The sequence below is a fragment of the Rhinolophus sinicus genome, chromosome 12 (genome assembly GCF_057876585.1).
Source record: "Rhinolophus sinicus isolate RSI-liver-muscle chromosome 12, RSI-T2T, whole genome shotgun sequence".
Classification (NCBI taxonomy): domain Eukaryota; kingdom Metazoa; phylum Chordata; class Mammalia; order Chiroptera; family Rhinolophidae; genus Rhinolophus; species Rhinolophus sinicus.
In genome coordinates, this window is record NC_142512.1 from 55,139,043 (window position 1) to 55,160,739 (window position 21,697).

The 21,697-nt window shown below is 54.4% G+C and overlaps 1 protein-coding gene across 1 annotated transcript; it reads right to left on the minus strand.

The window, feature by feature from the left end:
* Nucleotides 1-5,405: 5,405 nt before the first annotated feature.
* CANT1 (calcium activated nucleotidase 1) lies at nt 5,406-20,196 on the minus strand. Its single transcript, XM_019735598.3, has 4 exons — nt 19,724-20,196; nt 9,689-10,341; nt 8,391-8,594; nt 5,406-7,533 (listed from the first exon to the last, which is right to left on the minus strand). The coding sequence occupies exons 2-4, from the start codon at nt 10,317-10,319 to the stop codon at nt 7,163-7,165; spliced, it is 1,206 nt and encodes a 401-aa protein (XP_019591157.2). The 5' UTR covers nt 10,320-10,341; nt 19,724-20,196; the 3' UTR covers nt 5,406-7,162.
* Nucleotides 20,197-21,697: the final 1,501 nt, after the last annotated feature.

A 21,697-nucleotide genomic window follows, 5' to 3' on the forward strand; every position in this document is an offset into this window, starting at 1 on the left:
CTGGTGAGTTTTAAAATCCCACCAGATTAGGGACGCAGCAACCCCAGCATTGTCACTTCTCATTGTCTCCACTGATTTGTGCCCAAATAAGTGGCCAAAGAAGAGGAAGTCCTTCGGGAGGGGTTGGTGGAAATGCTTCAAAATTCAAGTTGCGGAATCTTTAGCCCCAGAGTCCTGGAAAAGCTCTTCGCGTCCAGGCAAGAAAGATGTCAGAATGAGATCTCGTCAGGGGATCCCTGGATGGTGACAAGGGGAGTGGGGGTGTCTCAAGGCCTTTCCACCGGCCTTTGACTCCCATAAAGGGAACGTGGCCACTCCCAGATAGGAGTGGCTCGTTTGTGATAAGGAGCATGAAAGTCCCAGACACCACACTTTTTTTTTTTTAATTTATTTTTTAAATTTATTGGGGTGACAGTTGTTAGTAAAATCACATAGATTTCAGGTATACAATTCTGTATTACATCATCTATAAATCCCATTGTGTGTTCACCACCCAGAGTCAGTTCTCCTTCCATCACCATAGATTTGATCCCCCTTACCCTCATCTCCCACCCCTCACCCGACACCACACTTTTCTTTTTAAAAACTGGCTTGATACAGAATTCCCGTACGATGAAATGCATTGATTTAATGAGCCTTGACAAAAGATAGCAGGTGGTAACTGTGACCACAATCATAACACACAGGACATTCTCACTGTCCCAAATGCCCTTTGATGCCCCTTTGCAATCAGTCTCCTCCACCGGCCCCCATCCCAGCAACCACCGACCTGCTTCCAGCCACTGCAGCTTTGCCTGTTCTAGAATTTCATATAACTGGACACATACAGTATGTAGCCTTTTGTATCTGGCTACTTTTACTTAGCACAATGCTTCTGAGATTCATTCATGTCACTGTGAATATCTGTCATTTGGTTCACTTTCGCTGAGCAGTGGTCACTGCACGGACCAACTACGATTTGTTGGTGCATTTACGCACGGACGATGTCTGGGTCATCTCAGTTTTGGACTGTTATGAAAGCAGTTGTTAGAACATTTGGAGACAAGTCTTTGTGTGAACGTAAGTTTTTATTTCTTTCATGGAAATGCCTAGGGACAGTATTAGTGGGTCGTACGAAGTCTGACAATTAAGCTCACGAACTTGTTGCAACGATGTTGGTAACCTTTTTTTCGGTATCAGGATTATTCATTATGAATTTGTACCAACTGGACAAACCATTAACCAAGTTTACTATTTGGAAGTGCTGAAAAGGCTGCGTGAAAAAAGTTAGACGACCTGAACTTTTCACCAACAATTCATGGCTCTTGCATCACGACAATGCACCAGCTCACACGGCACTGTCTGTGAGGGAGTTTTTAGCCAGTAAACAAATAACTGTATTGGAACACCCTCCCTACTCACCTGATCTGGCCCCCAGTGACTTCTTTCTTTACACGTAGAGAAAGGAAATATTGAAAGGAAGACATTTTGATGACATTCAGGGCATCAAGCGTAATATGACGACAGCTCTGATGGCCGTTCCAGAAAAAGAGTTCCAGAATTGCTTTGAAGGGTGGACTAGGCGCTGGTGTCGGTGCATAGCTTCCCAAGGGGAGGACTTGGAAGGTGACCATAGTGATAGTCAGCAGTGAGGTGTGTAGCACTTTTTCTAGGATGAGTTTATGGACTTAATTGTCTGACCTCATACGGCAAACGTATGGGACTTTTTAAGGAACTGTCAAACTGTTTTCCAAAGTGGAGGAACCATTCCACATTCCTACTCTGACCCTTCAGGTGGCTCTGGGTCCTCACCAGTTCTTGGTAGTGTCAGTTTTTCTGTATCCATGCTGGTGGGGATGCAGTGGCATCTCGTGGTAGTTTTAGTGACTAATGATGTTGAACATCTTTCCGTGTGCTTGTCGTTCGTACACTCTCTTTGGTGAAGTGTTTATTTAAACCTTACGCACATTTTTAGTTGGGTTGTTTGTCTCTTTACTGAGTTGTATAAGCTCTTTATGGACTCTGGATACAAGTCCTTTAGCAGCTTGCCTTTTCATTTTTTAACAGTGTCTTCTGAAGAGGAATTTCGATAAAGCCCAACGCGTCATTCTTTTGGTCTCAGAGCTAAGAAACCTTTGCCTAACTCTGGGTCACAAAGACTTTCTCCTATGCGTTCTTCTAGGAGTTTTGTAGCTGCAGCTCTTACATGTAGGTCTACGATCTATTCTGAGTTAACTGTGGGTATGGTGGAAGACAAGGGTTTCATTAACTTCCATATAGAATAGAGTTGTCTCAACTCTATGGAAAGGACAGTCTTTTCCCCACTGAATTACCCTGGCACCTTTGTAAAAAAAATAAAAAATCAATTGACCACATATATATGGAATACATACATATTTCTGGAAACTTCTCTGTTCCATTGATTTACATGCCTGTTCTGATGCTAATACCACACGGTTTTGACTACCTAGAACCTTATACTAAGTCTGGAAGTCAGATAGTATAAGTCCTTCAATTTCCTCTTTCTCAAAACAGTCTTCCCGTCCATGAAGATAGCATGCTGTGCTCCATTTCTCTTCTTTGATTTCTATCATCAGTGTCGTAGTTTCAGCATATCAATCTTGCACAAATGTTGTTTGATGTATACCTATTTCATGGTTTTTGGTATTGTTTTGGCTATTGTCAATGACACTGTGTTAAAAATTTCCATTTCCAATTGTTTACTGCAGCTATATAGAAATAAAATTAATTTCTGTATGCAGACTGTGCATTCTGCAGTTTCGCCAAACTCACCTGTTAGTTCTAGTGGTTATTTTTTGAAGATTTCTTAGGTTTTTCTACCCCTTCAATCTTGTCACTGGTAAATAAATACAGTCTTCCTCTTTCTCCTGTAAACTGAATGACTCCTTTGCTGCCTGACTGCACTGTCTGGGACGTCCAACGGGCTGCCTGGTGGCTAGAGTGCTGCCAGCAATGTCAGTTTCCTGGCTTGGTAACTGCTCTGTGGCTCCAGAAGACGCCATTACTGGAGAAAGCCGTGTGAAGGGAAGACAGCAGCCCGTACTGTCCAAGTCTCACGACTTCTCCGTGGCTTAAAATGATTTCAAAATAAAAATGCAAGTGGCGGGAAAAAAGTGGTGAGAGCAGATGTTCTCGCCTTGGTCCCGCTTTAGGAGGAAAACAGTCTTCCCACGTGACGTATGAGGTTAGCTCTAGGTTTTTCACAGACGCCCTTTATCACATTAAAGGGGTTCCTTCCATTCCTAGTTTGCTGAGCTTTTTGTTCAGTTGTTTCTAAATCACGAATGGGTGTCGGATTTTGTCAAATGCTTTTTTTGTTCTCTTTTGAGATTAATATATGGTTTTTCCTTTTTGGTCTGTTAAGATGGTGAGTTATACTGGTTTCAGAAGATCAAACCAACCTTGTATTCCTGGAATAAACCATACTTCGTCGTGAAGCATTTTCATTTTTATGTATGGCTGGATTCAACTGCCTAAATTTTTGCTAAGGGCTTTTGCATCTGTGTTCATGAGGGATACTGGTCTGTATTTTTCTTTTCTTGTAGTATATTTGTCTGGTTTTGGTACCAGGGTAGCAATGCCCTCATAAACTGAGTTGGGAAGTGTTCCCCTCTCCCCAAATCATGGAAGGTTTTGTGTTGCCTTGGTATTATTTCTTCCTTAAATGTTTGGCACAATTCACCAATAAAGCCATTTGGGCTTAGAATTTTCTTTGTGTGAAGAATTTTATTTGTGCTTTTAAAATCTTTTAACAATTTCATTAAGGTATAATTTACCTTGAAATTGATCTGCTTAAAGTGCACAAGAAGACAGGATTAACATTTGGAAAGAAATTAATCTCCCCCCCACCCTAGTTCCGAGATGACTTTGGGTTTCCTTTTGCTAGTGAACTGCATGCTGGGCACACGAGAGTGCCAAGCAGGTGCGAGTCACTCCTGTGTGAGTCAGTGTGTCATGACTTCTCACAGAGGCAGTCAAGAATGGACTTTTCAGGTCCTTGAGACTTCATTTGCAGTCCTCCTCCCGTTCCTGCCTCTGGCCTCTCCCTCCCCGCCCTCCTGGAACTGTTCTTACGAGGACTGAGGATGAAGGACCGCTAGGAACACCATGTCCTGCCTGTGGTGGGCTCGGCCCACGGCCACTCTCCAGGCCTTCTGACATGACCTCCCTGCAGGATCCGATGGTTGATTCTCCTCCCGCCAGAGTCAGGTTCCCAGCACGGAACAGATGGCTCTAAACTAATTTGAGTAAAGTGCTGTTTATAAGGTGTGGCCTTGGAGTGTGACCACTGCTAGGCCAGAAGGGACGAGGGCAGGGAGCAGTAACCAGAACCCACGCAGAGGGAGCTGCTGCCTAGTGAGTGAGGGCTCCCAGCTCACCCGCCTCTCTCCTGCCTCCCAGGCTGTTGGTGAGATTCACTCACTCAGGTCAGTCTCTGGGAACACAAAGCAGGGCAGGGAGGGAGGGGGTGGGTCTGCAGGGACAAAGGGAAGATGAGGGCACACCACTGGCCTTTGTGACACCGAACTCTCCTGGTCTCCTCTACCTCTGACAGCCATTTCTCCTCCAGCTTGGGCCTCTCTTCCTTCTTTTTTTTCTTTTTAATTTTTATTGGGGAATATTGGGGAACAGTGTGTTTTTCTAGGCCCCATCAGCTCCAAGTCAAGTCATTGTTTTCAATCTAGTTGTGGAGGGCACAGCTCACTGGCCCATGTGGGAATCAAACCAGTGACCTGGGCGTGCGCTCCAAACAACTGAGCCAACTGGCTGCCCCAGGCCTCTCTTCTTTACCAGCACCTCCCTCCCGGTGTCCCTGAGGCTTCATTTTGGGACTTCTAGGACTCTGCATGTCCTTTCAATGATCTGTGATCTGCGATGCTTCAGCGCACTCTAGACCTCACACCGGCTGTTACAAGTACCTGCCCGTGGGTGAGCGGCCCCACCAGAATGGGTGGGCACGCACCAAGTGTTGGTAATTTTCTAAGACCGTTAGATGTGTGAAATCATTCACAGTTCACCACAGCTCTATGATTACCTCCCTTTCACAGATGAGGACATCGCTGCACAGAGAAGTCAGATAATCTGGCCAAGGTCACACAGCCAGGAAGGGCCAGAGCCAGGACTGGCACCTGGGAGTCACTTCAGAGCCTAAGCTCTTAACCACTACAACCAAGAAAGCATTGCAGGGCATCTGGATGATCGGGTCCCAGAAAGGCTCCCCGCTCTGAGAAGGTGCCCGTCCCATGAGTGCCGCGGCTCTCACACATCCTGTCCCAACAGCTCTCCTTGCGAGACCCAACAGGGCACAGCACACCTTTCAGTGAGCAGTGTAGTAATCACCTCTCGTGTGTGAGTGTGTGTGTGTCCCCAGCAAGGGGCCAATGCAGACAAGGGACAAAGATGACTCAATCACAGACCCCCTGGCACTTTATTGTTTACAAAACAATGGCTCCAGGAGGAAGAAACACAATCGTTATGCTTACAGCAGCGAATACTGAGGGGAAAAGGCTAGCTTGAAAATCAACGTTAATGCTGCAGGAAGGTCTCCACTTGGTGACATCCCGAGTCCTCCAGGCTTCCCCATCTCGTCTCTGTATTTTAAAATCACACAGCCCTAACGTCACTGCCATTTATCAAGGAGGAGGTCAGGCGCCCAGCCAGGCCGAGTCGGATGAGACAGTCCAGGGGGTGGCAAGCTCTAGAGAAATGTGTCACATTCCATCGCTCGTTTCCGTTCTCTCACCATTTGTTTCACAACAGAAGGAACAGATGCCTGGTGTCAAGAACCGGGACCCTTACTGCGTTCCCTCCTGGTGGCTGATTCAAGCTTCAAAGTAGGAAAGTCTGTGAGACAGAGGTTCACACAGTAACAGCCAGAGCTCAAAAGATGGCCCTTCCTGGGCCATCACGGTGCCCCACGTTCTCCTGAGGGGTGAGGTAGCTTCTGGACGAGGCACCCTCTTCAGCTTTGGTCCTGGCTGACCTCTGTCCCCAGCCTCTGCCTTTACCCTGCAGCATCGAGGAGAGACCACAGGGACTAAAACAAGCCCAAGTTTGTGTGAAGTTTTCACGGAGAGGAGGCTGCGAAACTGCCACGAGGAAGAGGAGACGCAAGGGCCAGGGCCAGAGAGCGCAGGGTCAGGCCGGCCTCGGCCACGACTGCCAGAGTGAAGACGCCCCAGCGGCCGGGCCCAGGGGAGGCGTGTGGGAGCCTAGGGTCCCAGCCCGTCAGGAAAAAAAATCCAAGTCATTCATGAAAGCTTTAAAGGCATGACAGCTTCTGTTGCTAGAAAAAGGCAATTACAAATGTTTAAAAACTCGCCTTACCAATTGTAACTGCTTCATTACGATTTCCTCCGCGGCTGGGGATGAATTCATTAACTGTGGAACTTTGCTCTGTGTGATTAACATTTGGCGATTCCCTTTTATGAGAACGGAAGTTGCCGTAATTAAAATAAGTTCATCATTAAAACTTCAAAGTGCTACGCAGCCACAGCGTTTTCCTGCGGGGAGGAAACGGCATCCGCCGCACGACATCGCGATCGTTTGCTGTGGGCTTTGGGATCCACGTCCTGCAGCGTTTTGGGCAGACGCGTTCCCAGAGGCCTGCCCGCGCTGCACAGCCCTGGAACACCCTGCAGTGTAAACAGGCTCTTTCCAAAGACCTGGAGGGGTGGCCGTAATGCCCGAGGTTCAGGAGGAAGAAAAGGGGTGGCCTGGGAGCTCCTGAGGGGCAGGTCCACTTTGGACTCACTGTTGTGTTCCCAGAGGGAGCACGGTGCTCGACACGTAGCAGGACCTCAGGAAATATTTATTGAACAAAAGGAAAGAAAAGAAAGGGAGGTCAGATGGAAGGGCACGGCTGATTTAGACAGGACGGGCCCAGGACGATGGCCGCAATGATCAGCTGCGACCAGCAGATGGCAGCGCAGAGAAGGCCCCTGAGGGCTGACAAATCCTGTCTGGCTGATGACAGGCCTGGGCCTGGCCTCCCGACTCTGGAGACAGCTCTAGACCCCAGCTGCGCCTCAGTCCCAGGAAGAAAAAGGGCAAAACAAAACACCACAGCAAAGTGCAGTCCTCCGGTTTTCATACAATTTGAGTCCTGATGCAGCTTAAGACCATCCACCCCTCGGCCTCACTCAATGTCTTCATTTTTCGTTTAAATAAACTCTATTCCTTCGTACTTCACATTTCCGATCTTGGTCTCTGGCAGAAGGAAGCGTCCGTCAAGCGTGAAGGCCATGATGTAGGTGGCGATCTGGCCGCCGTCCTCCTCAGACTTGAGGGCCACGAGGATCTGGTCGTCGGTGTTGGGGATGAACTTGAAGGAGGAGAAGCCATGCGTGGGGACGACGTCCCCGATGCGGCTGGTGGACACATCGCCGAAGTCCTGGGCAGCGCTCAGGAGCAGGTTGGTGCCCTTGTGTTCATCCTCCTTCTCGCTGTAGCGCTCGTGGCTGGCCCGGCGCGGCAGGAAGAACCACCGCTGCAGCGTGTCGCTCCAGCAGGCGGACTCGTGAATGAGGTAGCCTGGGGACACACGACAGACCCCAGGTCAGTGCTGTCCGGGGCCCTGCCCCTCCCGTGACAGGGTGTGCGGGACCCTCAACGGCAGGGCGCTGACAGCGAGCGGGACCGGCACCGCCTGGGACGGTGGCCTCTCTCCCAGTGTGCGCTTCGGTGCTGCAGCCGTGTGCGGTGTGAGGGCCGTGGGGGGCAGCAGCGTCACCACCCGCCTTTCCTTAGGCTGCCTTCGTGCTCCCTGGAGGACTCTCCACCCATTTTTGTTCTCGGGATCCAGAGTAACAAAGACCGACAGAGGCTGCAGTCCCCACACCCCATCTGCCCGACCGAGCTTCCCAGAGCTGCTGAGAAGCCACAGCCACGCGGTGTCTGTACCCCCACTTCCTTGGTGCTGACCACAGGGCACCGGGAGCGCCCAGGGGAAGCGAACGAGACGGCAAGCAAGCTGATTTGTGATGAAGAGGTCGGGGCGGGTGGGAGGAGCTGCCTGGAGGCTGAAAAGGCAGCACCACTGCTTTCCCATTTCCAGGTGGAAAATGAGGCCTGCCTGGGTCCTGTCTTGTCCCCCACGCCTGGAGCAACACCCCATCACAAACCACACTGCCTCTCGGGAGGTGAGGGCAAGAACCCGCCCAGTCCACCGAGCCTCCAGTGGTCAAGTGCCAGGCCCCAGGTCCCAAGGGCCAGGGGGACAGCCAGAACAGCTGGCCTGGGGCTGCAGTGTGCGCAGCAGGGGGCCATTTGGCAAGTGAGTGAGAAATGAAAGAGAAAAAGCTCATCTGCCCCCAGAATCCACCGGCCCGAGGGGGCAGCCATCAGAGCTGAAATCAAGCACACAGAGAGCACAGCGACAGGGCTCTTACCTGGCGGCTGGATCCCCGCTGCAGCCCGCAGGGCGTTGTAGCTGGACACCCAGTTCTCGTGGCGCACGCTGCCCTTGAAGCCCACCACCTTCACCCACTCGGGGTTCTCGTTCAGCACCTCCCCGGCCGTGGTGGTCCACTCCTTGCCCAGGCCGCCCACATACAGATGCTCGTCCTTCACAGCCATCCACTCGGCTTTGAAGCCTGGGGACAAGGACAGGAGAGGGGCGTGACTGAGATGCCGTCTGCTCGCCTGGCTCCTGTAGGGTCTGGCAGCCCTGGGCGTCCGCGGTCACCGAGCTGGACTTCACTGGAGGCAGTGACCAGAGAGTGGGGACAGGACAGCCTGGCTTGAGCTGTGTTCCCGGAGGGCCTGTAATCGGACACCTTTCCTTGGAACCTACCCAAGAGTGGGGGGGGGGGCAGACGGGCACCTGCCCTCCCACCTGTGTCTTCCCTGCTCCCTCGCTCCCTCCCCTCCAGGAATGACGTCTGTCGTTGGCAACTTGATGCAGGAACTGTCTGCCGGGACATCCCTGTTAAACTAATACTGGCGCCTCACTTCCCTGCCGCTGTCAATCTCCTCTGCCCCCCAAGCTCCCCGCTACTCCAGGCTCCTCCTTCCAACTTCGGCAGCCGCACTGGAGATGAGCTTTCTGGAAGGTTTGGATCGGCAGTGAGCGCACGCTCCTTGCCGGTGCCTAACGCATTCTGTCACTTGCTCGTTTGAAGGCTCTGGGCCCCGGGGGCCACCTCTCAGTCTGCCTGGCAAAGAGCAGAGCCACGAGTCACGGCCAACGTTGAGTGGGGTCACGGCTGCTCACACAGACCCTCCTTCTGCTGGGTTTTCAGAAAGGAGGGCTGGGCAGTAGGGGGGATGTACCTTTTTAATAAAGTCTTAGTTCAAAAGCAGAGCGACCTGACACCATGGCTTTACAGGTAAAGCGCCTGGAGGGTGTGGTCCCAGGTGCTCTTAAGATACCTTTTAAGACATAAAAAGGGCCGCGTTCCCAGAGGCGTTGAGAACAGCACGGCACAGAGTCCGAAAACCCGTCCTGGGAAGGGCCCCTTCTTGGAAGTCCTCCAGCAACCAGCTCACACTTCTAGAAAGTGCTTTGGTCTGAGGCCCCGTAAGGCTGTGCTCCCGGGTGGTGGGGAGAAGCCGGTGGGGACAAGCTCTCCCCAACGTTCCCCCTCTCCTTCTAGACTTGTGAATGCTCTACCCGCGGCAGGTGCAGACAAAGCCAACGCCAGGCAGCCCGGAGCCTGGAGCCCGGGAGATGGCCGAGCCGACTCACCTTTGCCCACGGTCCCGTCGCCGTCGGACAGGATCACCCAGGGCACGGTCTTGCTGCCTTCAATCTGGTACACAACCCCTGTCCGGTCGTCCACGGAGTAGAGCTTCCCGTTGAAGACGACCAGGTCAGACAGCTCCATGCCCCGCCCCTTTTCCGCCAGGTGGGACTCCAGCACGTCATGGCCCTTGTCCCACTCCACGGCCACCTGGTCCCCACTGTTGGACAGGGTCAGATAGCCCTTCTTCAGGTAGCTGAACCAGGTGTTTTCCTCTTGGGCCCTGGACCCCGTGTCCAGGTCAGCAATCAGTGCGATTCGGTACCGGGTCCCGCCCGGCGTCCTCTGGGGGGCCGACAGGGGGTAGGTGTCATTGTACCGGTCAGCAGGCGCCTTGCTGAGCCTCCAGTTGTGGGCGTTGGGCGGGGGCGGCCTGCCTGGGGCCGGACGGTGGGAGTAGAGCAGCCAGAGGACGGCGGCGCCCACGAATGACGACAGGATGACCTTCCAGCGGGGACGGAAGCGGGGGTCCGCGGCCTTGGTCATGGACGCCAGCACCGGAAGGCCCCCCACACTTATCCGGAGGGAGTTCATAGACTCATTCCATTCCAGGGGGTCGGAGGGCTGGACGGGCATCAGACTGAAGGGCTGGCGGGACCTGCACACCCAGGCAGGGAGGACAGAGGTCAGCGACCTGGGAAACCCCGACGCGTCCCCATGATCGGGGGCTCGGCCCGAAGGCTGCCTCACCCAGAACAAACAGCACTGCCACGGCTCCGCGCCGTCGTGCCTTCCTTGGCCTAATTAAGCCCGACTCGAGCAGCATCTTTGCTTACTCACTCAGCAAGATGGGAAGTCTTTCCAAAGCAAATGATTCCCTCTCCTCTGTCCTGGCTGTCAAGATAGGAAGCTCAGCGCGAGAAACACGCTCCGTGTAAGCTGCTGCTGTGCAGTCTCAGCAAAGAGGCGAGCAGGGGCATGGGGAGGGGGGAGGGGGTGGGCGCGAGGGAGAACAGTGGGCACAGAGCTGCATTTTTATCAAATGTCCCCTCCTTTGAGCAGTGCTCCCTGACGGCTCTGCTCCTGACAGCACCCTCCTCTCCTCCTTAGCATCTGTCACTGCCCACCGTCATGTCACACAGCCACCAGTTTGTTCATTTGTGTTCCAGCTCCTAGGACACTCGCTCTTTCCTTCCTCCTGGCTCAGGTTTCTGTAATATTCACGTGCACGTATATTGCGGCACCTGTCCCTTGGCACCTTCCTGTTCATGCAAATGACTGAGGGACCAGAGTCTGAAGGCATCAGCTCCAAAGCACAGCTGGGCTCACCTGGGGCCTAGCTGGCCTCAGCCCTGGGCCGGCCCCCGGGCACAGCCTCGTTGGGTGGCAGCCATCAGGAACTGTGGCTCTTCACGCCCTTCCCCTGCTCATGTCCCCAGCACAGACCATGGCAGCTCAGCATGGCCATGGTGGCACCAGGCCAGCAATGTCTGTGGCTGGGGCAGCCTCCAAGTTGGGAGTAGAATCAGCAGAGCGTCAGCCCGGCTGTGGCTCTTGGTGTCTGTCCTTCAGCTGTAAATCAGTAAGTCCCAGCCTCAGAAACTCCCCTCGCAGGACCACTGGGCACTTCTGTCTCCTCTCCCGGAATAACCAAGGTGGGCGTCAGGGCAAGCGCTCCTCGCTGCCAGGCGGGGACGCGGAGGCTCCATTCCACCCCGGGACCCCCACACGCAGACTGCCATGCACTGGCTCTGAGGATGGCAAGCCCGGCAAGGGTCTCCGGGAAGCCGGCACTCTGCTCTCTTGCTTTAGGGCAGATTCTTAGGTGTTGGCCACAGGCTCTGGTGCACAAATGCGGCCTCTGAGGACCAGCGAGGCATGTGGGGCCCGTGCCTGGAGTGAGCCGTGCAGGGCTCCCTCCTCCCAGGGAAGTGGCTCCCACTTGGCCAGAGCTGGTCGCTGAGGACTCCGTGCCGGGAGACAGTGCCAGCCTGGCCACCGCCGCCCAGCGTCATTGCAGCCCTGTCGCCACTGAGCTCTCAATTCTACATCTCACCTTCTGTTCAAAACTCTGCCTGGATTTCTAACACGCGTTCTAGACATAGTATTTCAACCTGAGGTCATACTCCCCTCTCTCCTCAAACCCGCAGGACAATGGTGGTGACGGGGACCAGCACATCCGCAGTTGCCCAGATCCAAACCTTCACGGCAATGCCAGGAGATCTACATTCCTGTAGGAACGTCACCCGTGGAGTCGAGCACCAGTTACGAACCATCACCAGCTCGACACCCCGAGGTACGGCCCTGGCCTCCCTGCACAGCACCAACCCCAGCAGCAGGCCCTGTCCGATCGGCTGGCCCTCTCCTCCCCGTCGGCTCCTGTCTGCTTCCACGGCCCCTTCTCACCCGAACCACACAGAGGGCCTCCCTTTCCCCTCTCCCTGCAGTCGTGACACCTGCTACTCAAGAGAGCCCACCCGGCCGTGTCACCACGTGCTCTCATGGCCCCGCTCTAAGAAGAAGCTCTCGCACTAACATGGCCCTGCCCAGACCTCCCCACTCTCCCACAAGCCCACTTCTCTCTTGGGCTACTGCGGCCCTTGTCCACTCCAGGCAGGACTCACTGCCCCCCGCCTGAACACTCAGCTCAGGCTCTTCCCATGGCTGCTCCTCAGACAGACTGCCCCCCGCCCCGCCTGACTGCGTTCCCTAAAGATTTCCACGCTGCCTGAGCGCACGGGCAGCAGCTGGCCCACTCCAGCTCACACTCCTGCCTGATGGCTGGACAAACAGTAGAAACTCAGGATATGTTTGCTGAAAGAATGAAAACTACACCCACTTCCTCAACAGCCCCTCAACTCCGTCCCTGGGCCCCACCTTCAGTACACGGGACCCAGCCCCAAGGTCAAGCTACCCAGCTGTCAGAGCTGCAGGCGCAGTGGACACATGCTGCCAACGTAGACCGGTGTCACCATGGTGACGTGTCACCCTCACTGCCCCGACTCCCTCTGACACTGCGTCACGACCGTACCATCATAGGAATTCTTGTCACATCCCCCGGCAGCCGACTCAGGGTGGAGCCCGCACGCCCAGGCCTCCGGTCACCAGGCTGCCCACGTCCGTCCAGGGGGAAGGGAAGGGCCCTCCTGCTGCTCGGGGCCAGTTCAGCCCCACGTCCCCTTTGGTTCCTTCTTCAGGGCACACACGAGTCCACATCTCCCACCTGAGTCACCGTCAGTTCTCCAGATGACACTCTCAGGTCAGTAACTAATGTGGATGAGTGGTGAATCCTTGAATCTGGGACGACAGAACCCCGACACCTCTGTGCTCCCCCACCCCCACCGTCCCTCCTGGACGCTCAGTGCCACGTGCTGCCCGTTTCCCGGAGATGACCGGCGGACAGGCACATCCCTCGGGGTATCTATCCCACTGCATGTCCCAGCGGCAGGTTCAGGTGAGACACCTGGTGATGCTCTTTGCCGGTCTCCCTCCCCGGCTGGCTCCTCCCCTGCCGCCCACCTCTTCTCCTTAATCAACCCCAAGGTGACCGTGGACTCCGGGGCAGAACCCCTAGTGAGGTCCCCACACCTTCAAGCCTGAGCATTTCCCCCAAATTCCAGGCCAGCACGTGCAGCCCCCAAGAACCCTGAACATGTTCCCTCGGGAACTTACTGACCTGGCTGAGGGCACCCCGCCCCCCACCCCGCCCCCCACCCTCAGGAGTCACCCTGAGCAGCAGTCTCATCTCTTCCCATCCCAGCAGGTGTCAGGTCCCCTTACATGGCCACATCCCAGCTCTGGATATGGGTCCCACCCCCACGGCCTCTGCCTTGCTCCCTGCTCACCCTGGCCTCCTGCTGACCCAGACCTCCCAGTGAGCTCTGCCACTTATCAGCTGTGTGACCACAGATAAGTGACCTCGCATCTCTGGGCCTCAGTTTCTTTACGTGTGAAGTTCGGATAGAACAGTGCCGACTTCCCAGAGTTATTAGCCATAAATGGACAACCCGGCGCTGACCACCCGCTCCTGTCTGCCTGTCGCCCTCCTCACCTTACTGGCACCTCTGCCCACGTGTGTGGAGGGCCCGGCTTTACAAGTCAAGTCGACGGGAAGTGGCTGGCCCACTCATGCAAGTGCCGGGCAGAGGCACGGCTGCAGGGTCAAGGGCTGTGCAGCTTGCAAACCTGTCTGCCCCTCCACCCACGGCAGAAAGTGTGCCGATGCCTGGGCTATACCCTCTTGCATCCATCTTCCATACACCCAACAGAATGACTTTTCTAAGAAGTGAGTCTGGATTAAAATACTTTACTAGATCCCGGTATCTTCCTGCTAAAGGAAACTCCTCAGCAGGCAGAGAAAGCCTCACTTCCTCCCACGGGCTCCCTGCCCCCTGATCCCCATGCAGAACGCAATGCAGGGCCATTTCCAAGTCCACACACCAAACCCCTGCCTGTGGTGCTGCCCACCTGGGATGCTCATCTCCTGACCACAGGGAACCATCTAGAAGACCCTGGCTGTACCAAGGTAAGTCATGCTTCCACTGTCCCTCACCCCCCCCCACCCTGTAGGTAGTGAAGTGCCCCCTCCCTCACTAGTATGCTCTCTCCCTCCAGTAGAAGGCCAACAGGGGCCCCAAAGTTACCAAGGCCTGATCCCCGAACCTGTGAACGCCCCATATACGGCAATGGAGACTTTGCAGAGGTGACTAAGGACCTTGAGATGGGAGATGATCGGGTGGCCCTAAATGCCGTCCCAAGTGTCCTTATAAGAAGGAGGCAGAGGGCCATTGGACAACCACACAAGAGGAAAAGGCCAGGTGGCCGTGGAGACAGAGATTGGTGTGATGTGGCCACAGCCAAGAAATGCGGGGACCACAGAAGTTGGAGGAGGCAAAGAACGGATCCTCCCCGAGGCTTCAGGGGGAGCATGGCCCCCGGACACCTTCATTTCAGCCCAGCGACACTGGTATCGAAGCTGTGAGAGAATAAATGTGTGTTGCTTTCGGCCGCCACGTTTGTGGTGACTTGGAACAGCAGCCCTGGACACAAACACTGTCCTTTGTGCCGCCTCTATGGGGACATGGCTCTGGGACAGCACAGACCAGAGCAGCGGCCGCAACCATCTGCTTCCTGGGGGCTCTGAGCTCCTGCGGGGAAGGGCTCTGCTCCATCAGGTTGGTTCCCCAGGACTAAGGGAGGGGCAGAACGCCCAGGGCAGGTCACCTTTCGTTAAATAAGAGGACGATGACTTTGGTGACAGCAGAGCCCTGTCTGCCTTCCAGAAAATCCCTGTAGCGTCACCTCCACATTGACTTCCCGCTGGGGGAGCCCAGCCTGGGTCTTCACCCCTCGGGTAGCATCGCAAGGAGTTACTTTCATTTTGTAGAAAAGTTTCCAGTCAGATGCCTCTTCGTGTGCTCTCTACGCCCCCACGCCGGCTCTTTCCCGAAAGCTGATGGCAAGCTGCCTGTGTTGTCTTGCGGGAGGCCTGGTGCAGAGCGAGAGCTTGCACTTTTATTAAAAATAAATAAATAAAAAATCGCCAGCCATGCACCCCAACAGAAATAAGCCAGTGAGGTGAGAGAGAAATGGACAAAGCCATGCCCTCTCGGAAGCAGGGCCCACGCTGCCATCTCTCCCTGCCCACACTCCTCAGAGCTCTAAGCAGTTGAAATGCTTCACTGTGACAAGTTTGTCAGCCCCACCATCTGCAGCATAATGGGCTGGTTTTATGTCACCAGGAAAATTAGGACCCAGTCGCTACAGTAAAAGTCACAGGTTCTTTGGCTGGCTGGGCTCACCTGTTCAGGTTCTCTCCAGGCTCAGAGCCCCCAGGAGGCCGCACCCCTGCTGACTTCCTTTTTCTGGAGCCAGCAGCCAGCCACAGGAAAGGGCAACACGCCTGAAGAGAGTTAACCATGAGGAGGGACAACCACCCACAAGGCCCCAGCCCCAGTCCCCCACCCCCTTTCAGGCTGGTCTCAAGAATGGCTCCCTGACACTCATGCATTTCCGGTTTCCTGTGCAACAGGCCTGAACTAGTGTCAGTGTAAGGGCTGTGTCTGTGGCTCCCCAGGGTACCCCCCGACTCCAGGGGGGCAGCACGGTCTTGGTATACACCCAGGGAGTAGAGTGAGCAGCCCCTCCACTTGCGGCCAAGAATCAGGGCAGGCTCAGACACCTCCACCTTCACCTTCACCCTCAGGCTGGCCTCCGCACCCGACACAAGGCTTAGATTCAGCTCACAGCCAAGAGGGTCACGTCTCCCGTTTCCTGGAGGAGTGGCCCGGACAGGTGGCAGAACAAACAGGTTTAAGGCAGCTACCTGAGCAAAACTCTGACCTTTCAGGATCCAGGGAGGGCCAGAAGCACAGTTCAGCTCGGAGATAAGGTGGCCCGCTCCCAGATCCCTGCCTCAGGGACGCGGCAGCCACTGTCCTCCCCAGGCCCTGGGTTCTGCAGAGTGGCTGCCTCTCCTTCCCCACCACGGACTCTGAACAGTCCTAAAGAGCCATCAGACTGTAGGCAGGAGTCCCCAGTCTGCCCACCGGCAAAGTGCACTTTCTGGTTGGAAAGTAGAGTGACACGCACTGACCTTCAGACTCCTTACAGGCAAGACAGACGCCAAGGGCCTCACACCAGCGCTGACAGCGTCTAAACCAAGCTCTCTGGATCCTCCCTTCGCCCGCCTGCCCCTTACTCAGCCCCTTACGTGACAGGCATTCACGACTGCTCACCGAATCAAGTTAAATACAGTTCAGGTGACTTCTTTTTCCGTCCTTTGTTTCTGTTTTAAGTCAGCCGCCCAAGCAGTGTGTAAGTTTTCTCCTGCTGCTGTAACATCAACGCAGGCTGCGCAGCTTAAACACCACACACTTACTTTACAGATGCAGGACGGAAGTCAGACGTGGGTCTCACTGGGCCAAAATCAAGGGCTGGTCCTTTCAGAGGCTTGAAGGGAGGACCCGTCTCCTGGCCGTTTCCAGTTGCTAGCAGCTGCCCTCAGCCCCCGACTTGTGGCCCCTTCCTCCACCTTCAAAGCCAGCAATGTTGCATCTCCCAGGGCCTTTCTGCCATCACTCCCTCTGATGCTCTCCGGACCCCCTTCCACTGTTAGGGCCCTGTAGTCACATTGGGCCCACCTGGCTAATCCAGGATGAGCCCCCTATTTTAAGGTCGGGTGATAAGCACCTGGAATTCCATGTGCTCCCTTAGCCCCCCTTTGACAGATAATACATTCGCAGGTCCCGGGGTCAGGGTGTGGACCTCTGGGTGTGTGGATGGGCATTATTCTGCCGGCCACAAGGAGACGGAGAACCTGCAGCTTTTCCCGGGGCCAGAACGACTCACACGCAGCTCTGCCTCGGGCTGGGAGGCACAGCCACAGCCTGCACTTCATCCTTACACCACCACCACCGTGTGTGCATGGTTTGGACCGTCGTCAGACTTGGCGGACTCTCGGAAAAAAGCTGCCCTCCCAGTTGAAAGTGCCCTCGTCCTAAACAAAACTATGCATCTTGGCCTTGTTTTTCGGAGAGCCTGAAATAAGCGTATGTGATAATCCCAAGATCGGCCCACGTCAGGGTTGCTCCCACAGACAGTGGACGTACCTGCCTGAGCCCACCTGCTCTCCCGCGTGCCTCAGCGCTGGGCTACCAGGCACAGTGGCCAGCGAGCCATTCTAGACGGGCTCCAACCTCACGCTCACTCCCACACTGTCATGCGCCCTCACTGCACCTGGTCAGGCCCCACGTGCACACGGCCCTGCCTCACTTCCCACGGCATGGTCCCTGGCTGGGCAGGGATGGCAGAGCACTCTGCTTGGGAACCGGAACTGTGACTTCCATTTAATGGCAGCGCTATTACAGATAAATGAGTGGGATTCAGAAGAAATGCAGACAAAAACAGAAAAACGAACATTTTCCCAAACAGATTTTGCTAATATAATATCAGGACTTTGTCTTGGTCTGATGAAAAGGAAAATCAACATAAAAGTGCTAAACAATTAATAGAAAAAATTTTAAATTCCCTTAACGTTGGTAATTAATAAGAACTTTCCAGAAATCTCCATAGTCCAGAGTGTTACTGGAAGGAAAATAATTTTTTCTTTCAGTCTCCTGGGTACCACTCCACAAACGTCTGTACAATACGGAAATGTCTTCCTTGTCATAATACTGATCCAGTTCAGGACTCTGGACCATATTCCCCGATCTGAGATATTCTGTTTTTGAAAGAGAAAACACTAGAGCATTTATACACCCACCCTATACAGTTGCCATGACGACTGCCACACTGCTGCCAGGAAAGTCCTGAGACTCAGATGAAAGGGGCCGTGTGTATTTGTGGGCGTCCACAAGCGCTCACCTCAAAGGCCCCCTTCAGGGGGTGGGGATGAACACCCCCCAGAGCAAGACCTGCCCCCCACCCGGCACCCTGGTGTCTCCTCACTGCTCGGGGCTTGGAAGTCATGGCAGATTAGGTGCAGCTGGACTGGCGGGTAGAAGTTTCCTCAAGTACCAGCAGCCTAAACCAACGCCTTCACTGCGTTGCTGTGGGCTATGAAAATACGGCGTGAACCACATTTAGGGGAAGAAAGGAGACTTTCAGCTAATGGAAGGTATCGAAGGACCCGATTTTTACAGCTGGGGGATCACAAGGTGACAGTGGTCCCTACACCCTTGGAAATATGCGATTTCCTCCACCACCGGGCGAGGCAGCATCACCTTTGTGGTCAGGTTCATTTGGACACGAAAGAGTAAGACCCAGAATCCTCTGTCCCAGCCCACTGTGGCGGCCTTGTGACAGTGCCCGACTGAATCCACACAGGACTGGACACCCCTGCACGTCCAGAGGGGAGAAGGCTGGCCTGTTAACGTGCCTCTCAGCAGGGCACTCGGGGCTGAAAAGAAGGTCACTGAGGCCGGCAGGGATGGCCACCAGGAGGCCACCCCTGCTCTGGAAGAGGCCCCACTGAGCCCCCAGGCTCAGGCTGCACTGCTGCGGCTGAGGCCTGTGGGCTGGGGCTGGGGGCTGGACGGCTGGGGCTGGGGGCTGGGGGCTGGGGCTGGGGCTGGGGGCTGGACTACGCTCTGCAGCCCAGCGCAGGGAGATCTAACTCAACCAGCGCCTCAAGGGAGAGGAATGAGAGGCTGAGCACCTGCCTCCTTTCCATGGACCTGCCTGTGACTATGCTTTTGTCACGTTTTGGCCCTTACACCCAAGTGCCAGCAAGATTCAGGTGACACCAGCAGATGTGTGTTCCCAAAGTTTCGCTTTGTCGAAAACGTGGTAGGAACAGCTGTCAAGCACACACCCCGAAGCAGGAATGAGAAGTGGGGCTGATGTGCTACTAAGAGACAGGGGTTTCCTGAGGGACACAGGTGCTCAGGAGAAAGCGGGGCCTGGCACACGGAGGACCGATGGCAGGTGCTCACGCCTGCCAAACCTAGGGACACAAAGGGCACCAAGGGACACAGAGGGCACCAAGGGACACAGAGGGCACGGGCAACGCGCCAAGGATGGCGAGGAGGTGGTGATCCCCGGGGACAGAAGGATCCAGACCAGACGGGGGAGCGGAGGGAAGGGGAGGGCGGCCAGTTTGAGCGCAAAGGGAGGAAAGTGGGCTGCGCTGGGGGAAGGAGGGCACGGCCTGGGTGGGGCGGGGACGGCGGGCTTGCTGCAGGGGTGACCCGGTGCCAGGCAGGCGGCGGCTCCCTCCCCACGCGGGGACCCTGCACAGGTCGGAGAGCGGTACCGAGAGCAGAGCGGGGCGCTCGTCAGACGGCGCAGGGGCCTTCAAGTCACAGAAAGTCCTACCGGTCAGAGGGTAGGTGTCGCCCACCCGTCAGCAGAAGGGGACAGTTTCTCAGAGTCAGAGGGAGGCGTCACCCCAGTTTGAGGGGACAGCCGACCTGTGGGTCAAGGGGCCCCAACAGACCAGACAGGGAGGGAGCCTGCGGGGTCAGGGGGCGGCGGCAGGCGCTGGGGAAGGCCGGTCGCGAGGGAGAGCGCGGGCGGCGGCAGGCGCAGCCTTCACTCACCCGGTGCGGGCTGGTTCGGGGTCCCGCGGAAGCTGGGGCCTCGCTGCGGGAAGGGCCGGGACCGAGCGGGCGGCCGACTTCCGCCCGGCGCGCTCGTCCCGCCTCCGGGCAACACGCTCCCGGCAGCCTCTGCTCTGCGGCTGCGCGCCGGCCGCGTGCAGGGAGCTACTGGGAGTTGTAGTTTTTGATGCTCAGCGAGCTGGGCCTGGGGAAGGACCGGAGGGAGGGCCGTCAGCGCTCCCCACCCGCAGGCCCCTTCCACCGCGTTATTCAGGAACGTCGGCCGAGCAGACATGGGAGCGGGGCGGAGGTGAAGGCTACGGGGAGGGGCGTTATCATTCCTCGAGCTGAGACTGTAAGACCCCTTGCCTGGTCCCCTGGGCCTTCGTGGTCTTCCCGAGGCGTAGAGGCACGGAACCATTTCTGCCACCCTCATTCTCAGAGCCCTTCCCCTTGGCTCTTCTAACCGCCTACGTCTGAACGTAGATCAGTTTCCAAAACAAAGATCAGTGCACAGCTGTACAGGCAGGAGCGGCCTGGGCTTGGGCCCCCCTAGCTTGCAATCAACAAACCCCTTTCCAAACATGGGTCTCTAATTCATCCCGTTTCTCCAGCCCCCTTCCCAGCCCCCTGAGCTATTTGAACGGACTATGTTAAAAGGCATCCCGGCCCCTCACCCCCAAGTCCTGTAATGATGCTCATTTTAGAAATCCTGGAAGGAAAAAAGGCCATATAGCAGTGGAGCGTCACACAGGGGCATGGCGAGGGGGTGCGTCAGTGCTCCCCATCTGCGCCTTCAGCCTCTGCACGCACACATGCCCTGGTCTCTCAACAGCCTTCCATCAACAGATGCACAAGAGAAATTTCAAATTATATAAATGGTGAGCAGTGAAAGATAACCCTCCCTCCATACCCCGTCTGCATTCCCTCCCCAGAGGTAACCATTATTACTAGTTTCTTGGGGTCATTCTTACAGATATTTTGTGACACACAGACGAATCATAGCACATATATTAAGTTACTTTTAAACCTAATGGAAATGTGCTAAACACAAGGCTCTGCGCTTTTGAGGGGGAGGGGAGAAAAAAACCTTTCTTGAATTCATTTATATTTTCCATCATGCTAAACTGTGTCCCAACCATATACCATATATTACTACCATGTTTCCCCGAAAATGAGACTGGGTCTTATATTACTTTTTGCTTCAAAACACGCATTAGGGCTTATGTTCAGGGGCTGTCATCCTGAAAAATCATGCTAGGGCTTATTTTTGGGGAAACACGGTATAATTATTTTAAATTATTCAAATCTTTTTTTTACTAAGATATCTACTTTTAGATATGGCTCCCAACTTAAAAATAAAACATTAATCTTGTTATCTTGAAAGCTCTCTAGGTTCTCCTTCCTGTTCCCAACTTCCTCCCACCTCAAGAGATAAACACAACCTTGAATGTTGTGTTAATCATTCTTGTGCTTTATTTTGTAATTTTAGCAAATAGGTTTGTATCCCTAAACTATGTGTGTGTGTGTGTGTATATATATATATATATATATATATATATATATATATATATATACTTTTACAAAAATGAAATAGACCTGTTGCAATGGGTGAGCAATCCCATCGCCCCACAAGTATTATCAGGTGTATTAATTTTACCAATCTGAGAGCATGAAATGTCTTCTCCTTGCCTGATTACTGAGAAGTTGTGTATCTTTCTCAGATTTTTTTTGATATATATCTATATCTATCTATATCTCTCTCTCTCTCTTCTTCTTCTTCTGCTGCACATGCCCCAACATCTCGGTGCTGTTTTTAGAAAAGAATCCATCCTTTCCCCATTGATGTATGTGCAGTGCCAGTTTTGCCATAGATCAAGTCTCCATGGACATGTGGCTGTTTGGGGATTTCTGTTACTGTATGGGTGTAATATTTCATATCTGCTCAATACCACTGTCCTCATTATCACCTCT

Coding starts and splice junctions, on each gene's coding strand:
- CANT1 (XM_019735598.3), bottom strand. CDS start 10,319: ATGCCCGTCCAGCCCTCCGACCCCCTGGAATGGAATGAGTCTATGAAC. Junction 8,595..9,688: donor CGACGGGACCGTGGGCAAAG/GTGAGTCGGCTC, acceptor CCTTGTCCCCAG/GCTTCAAAGCCGAGTGGATG. Junction 7,534..8,390: donor AGCGGGGATCCAGCCGCCAG/GTAAGAGCCCTG, acceptor GTGTGTCCCCAG/GCTACCTCATTCACGAGTCC.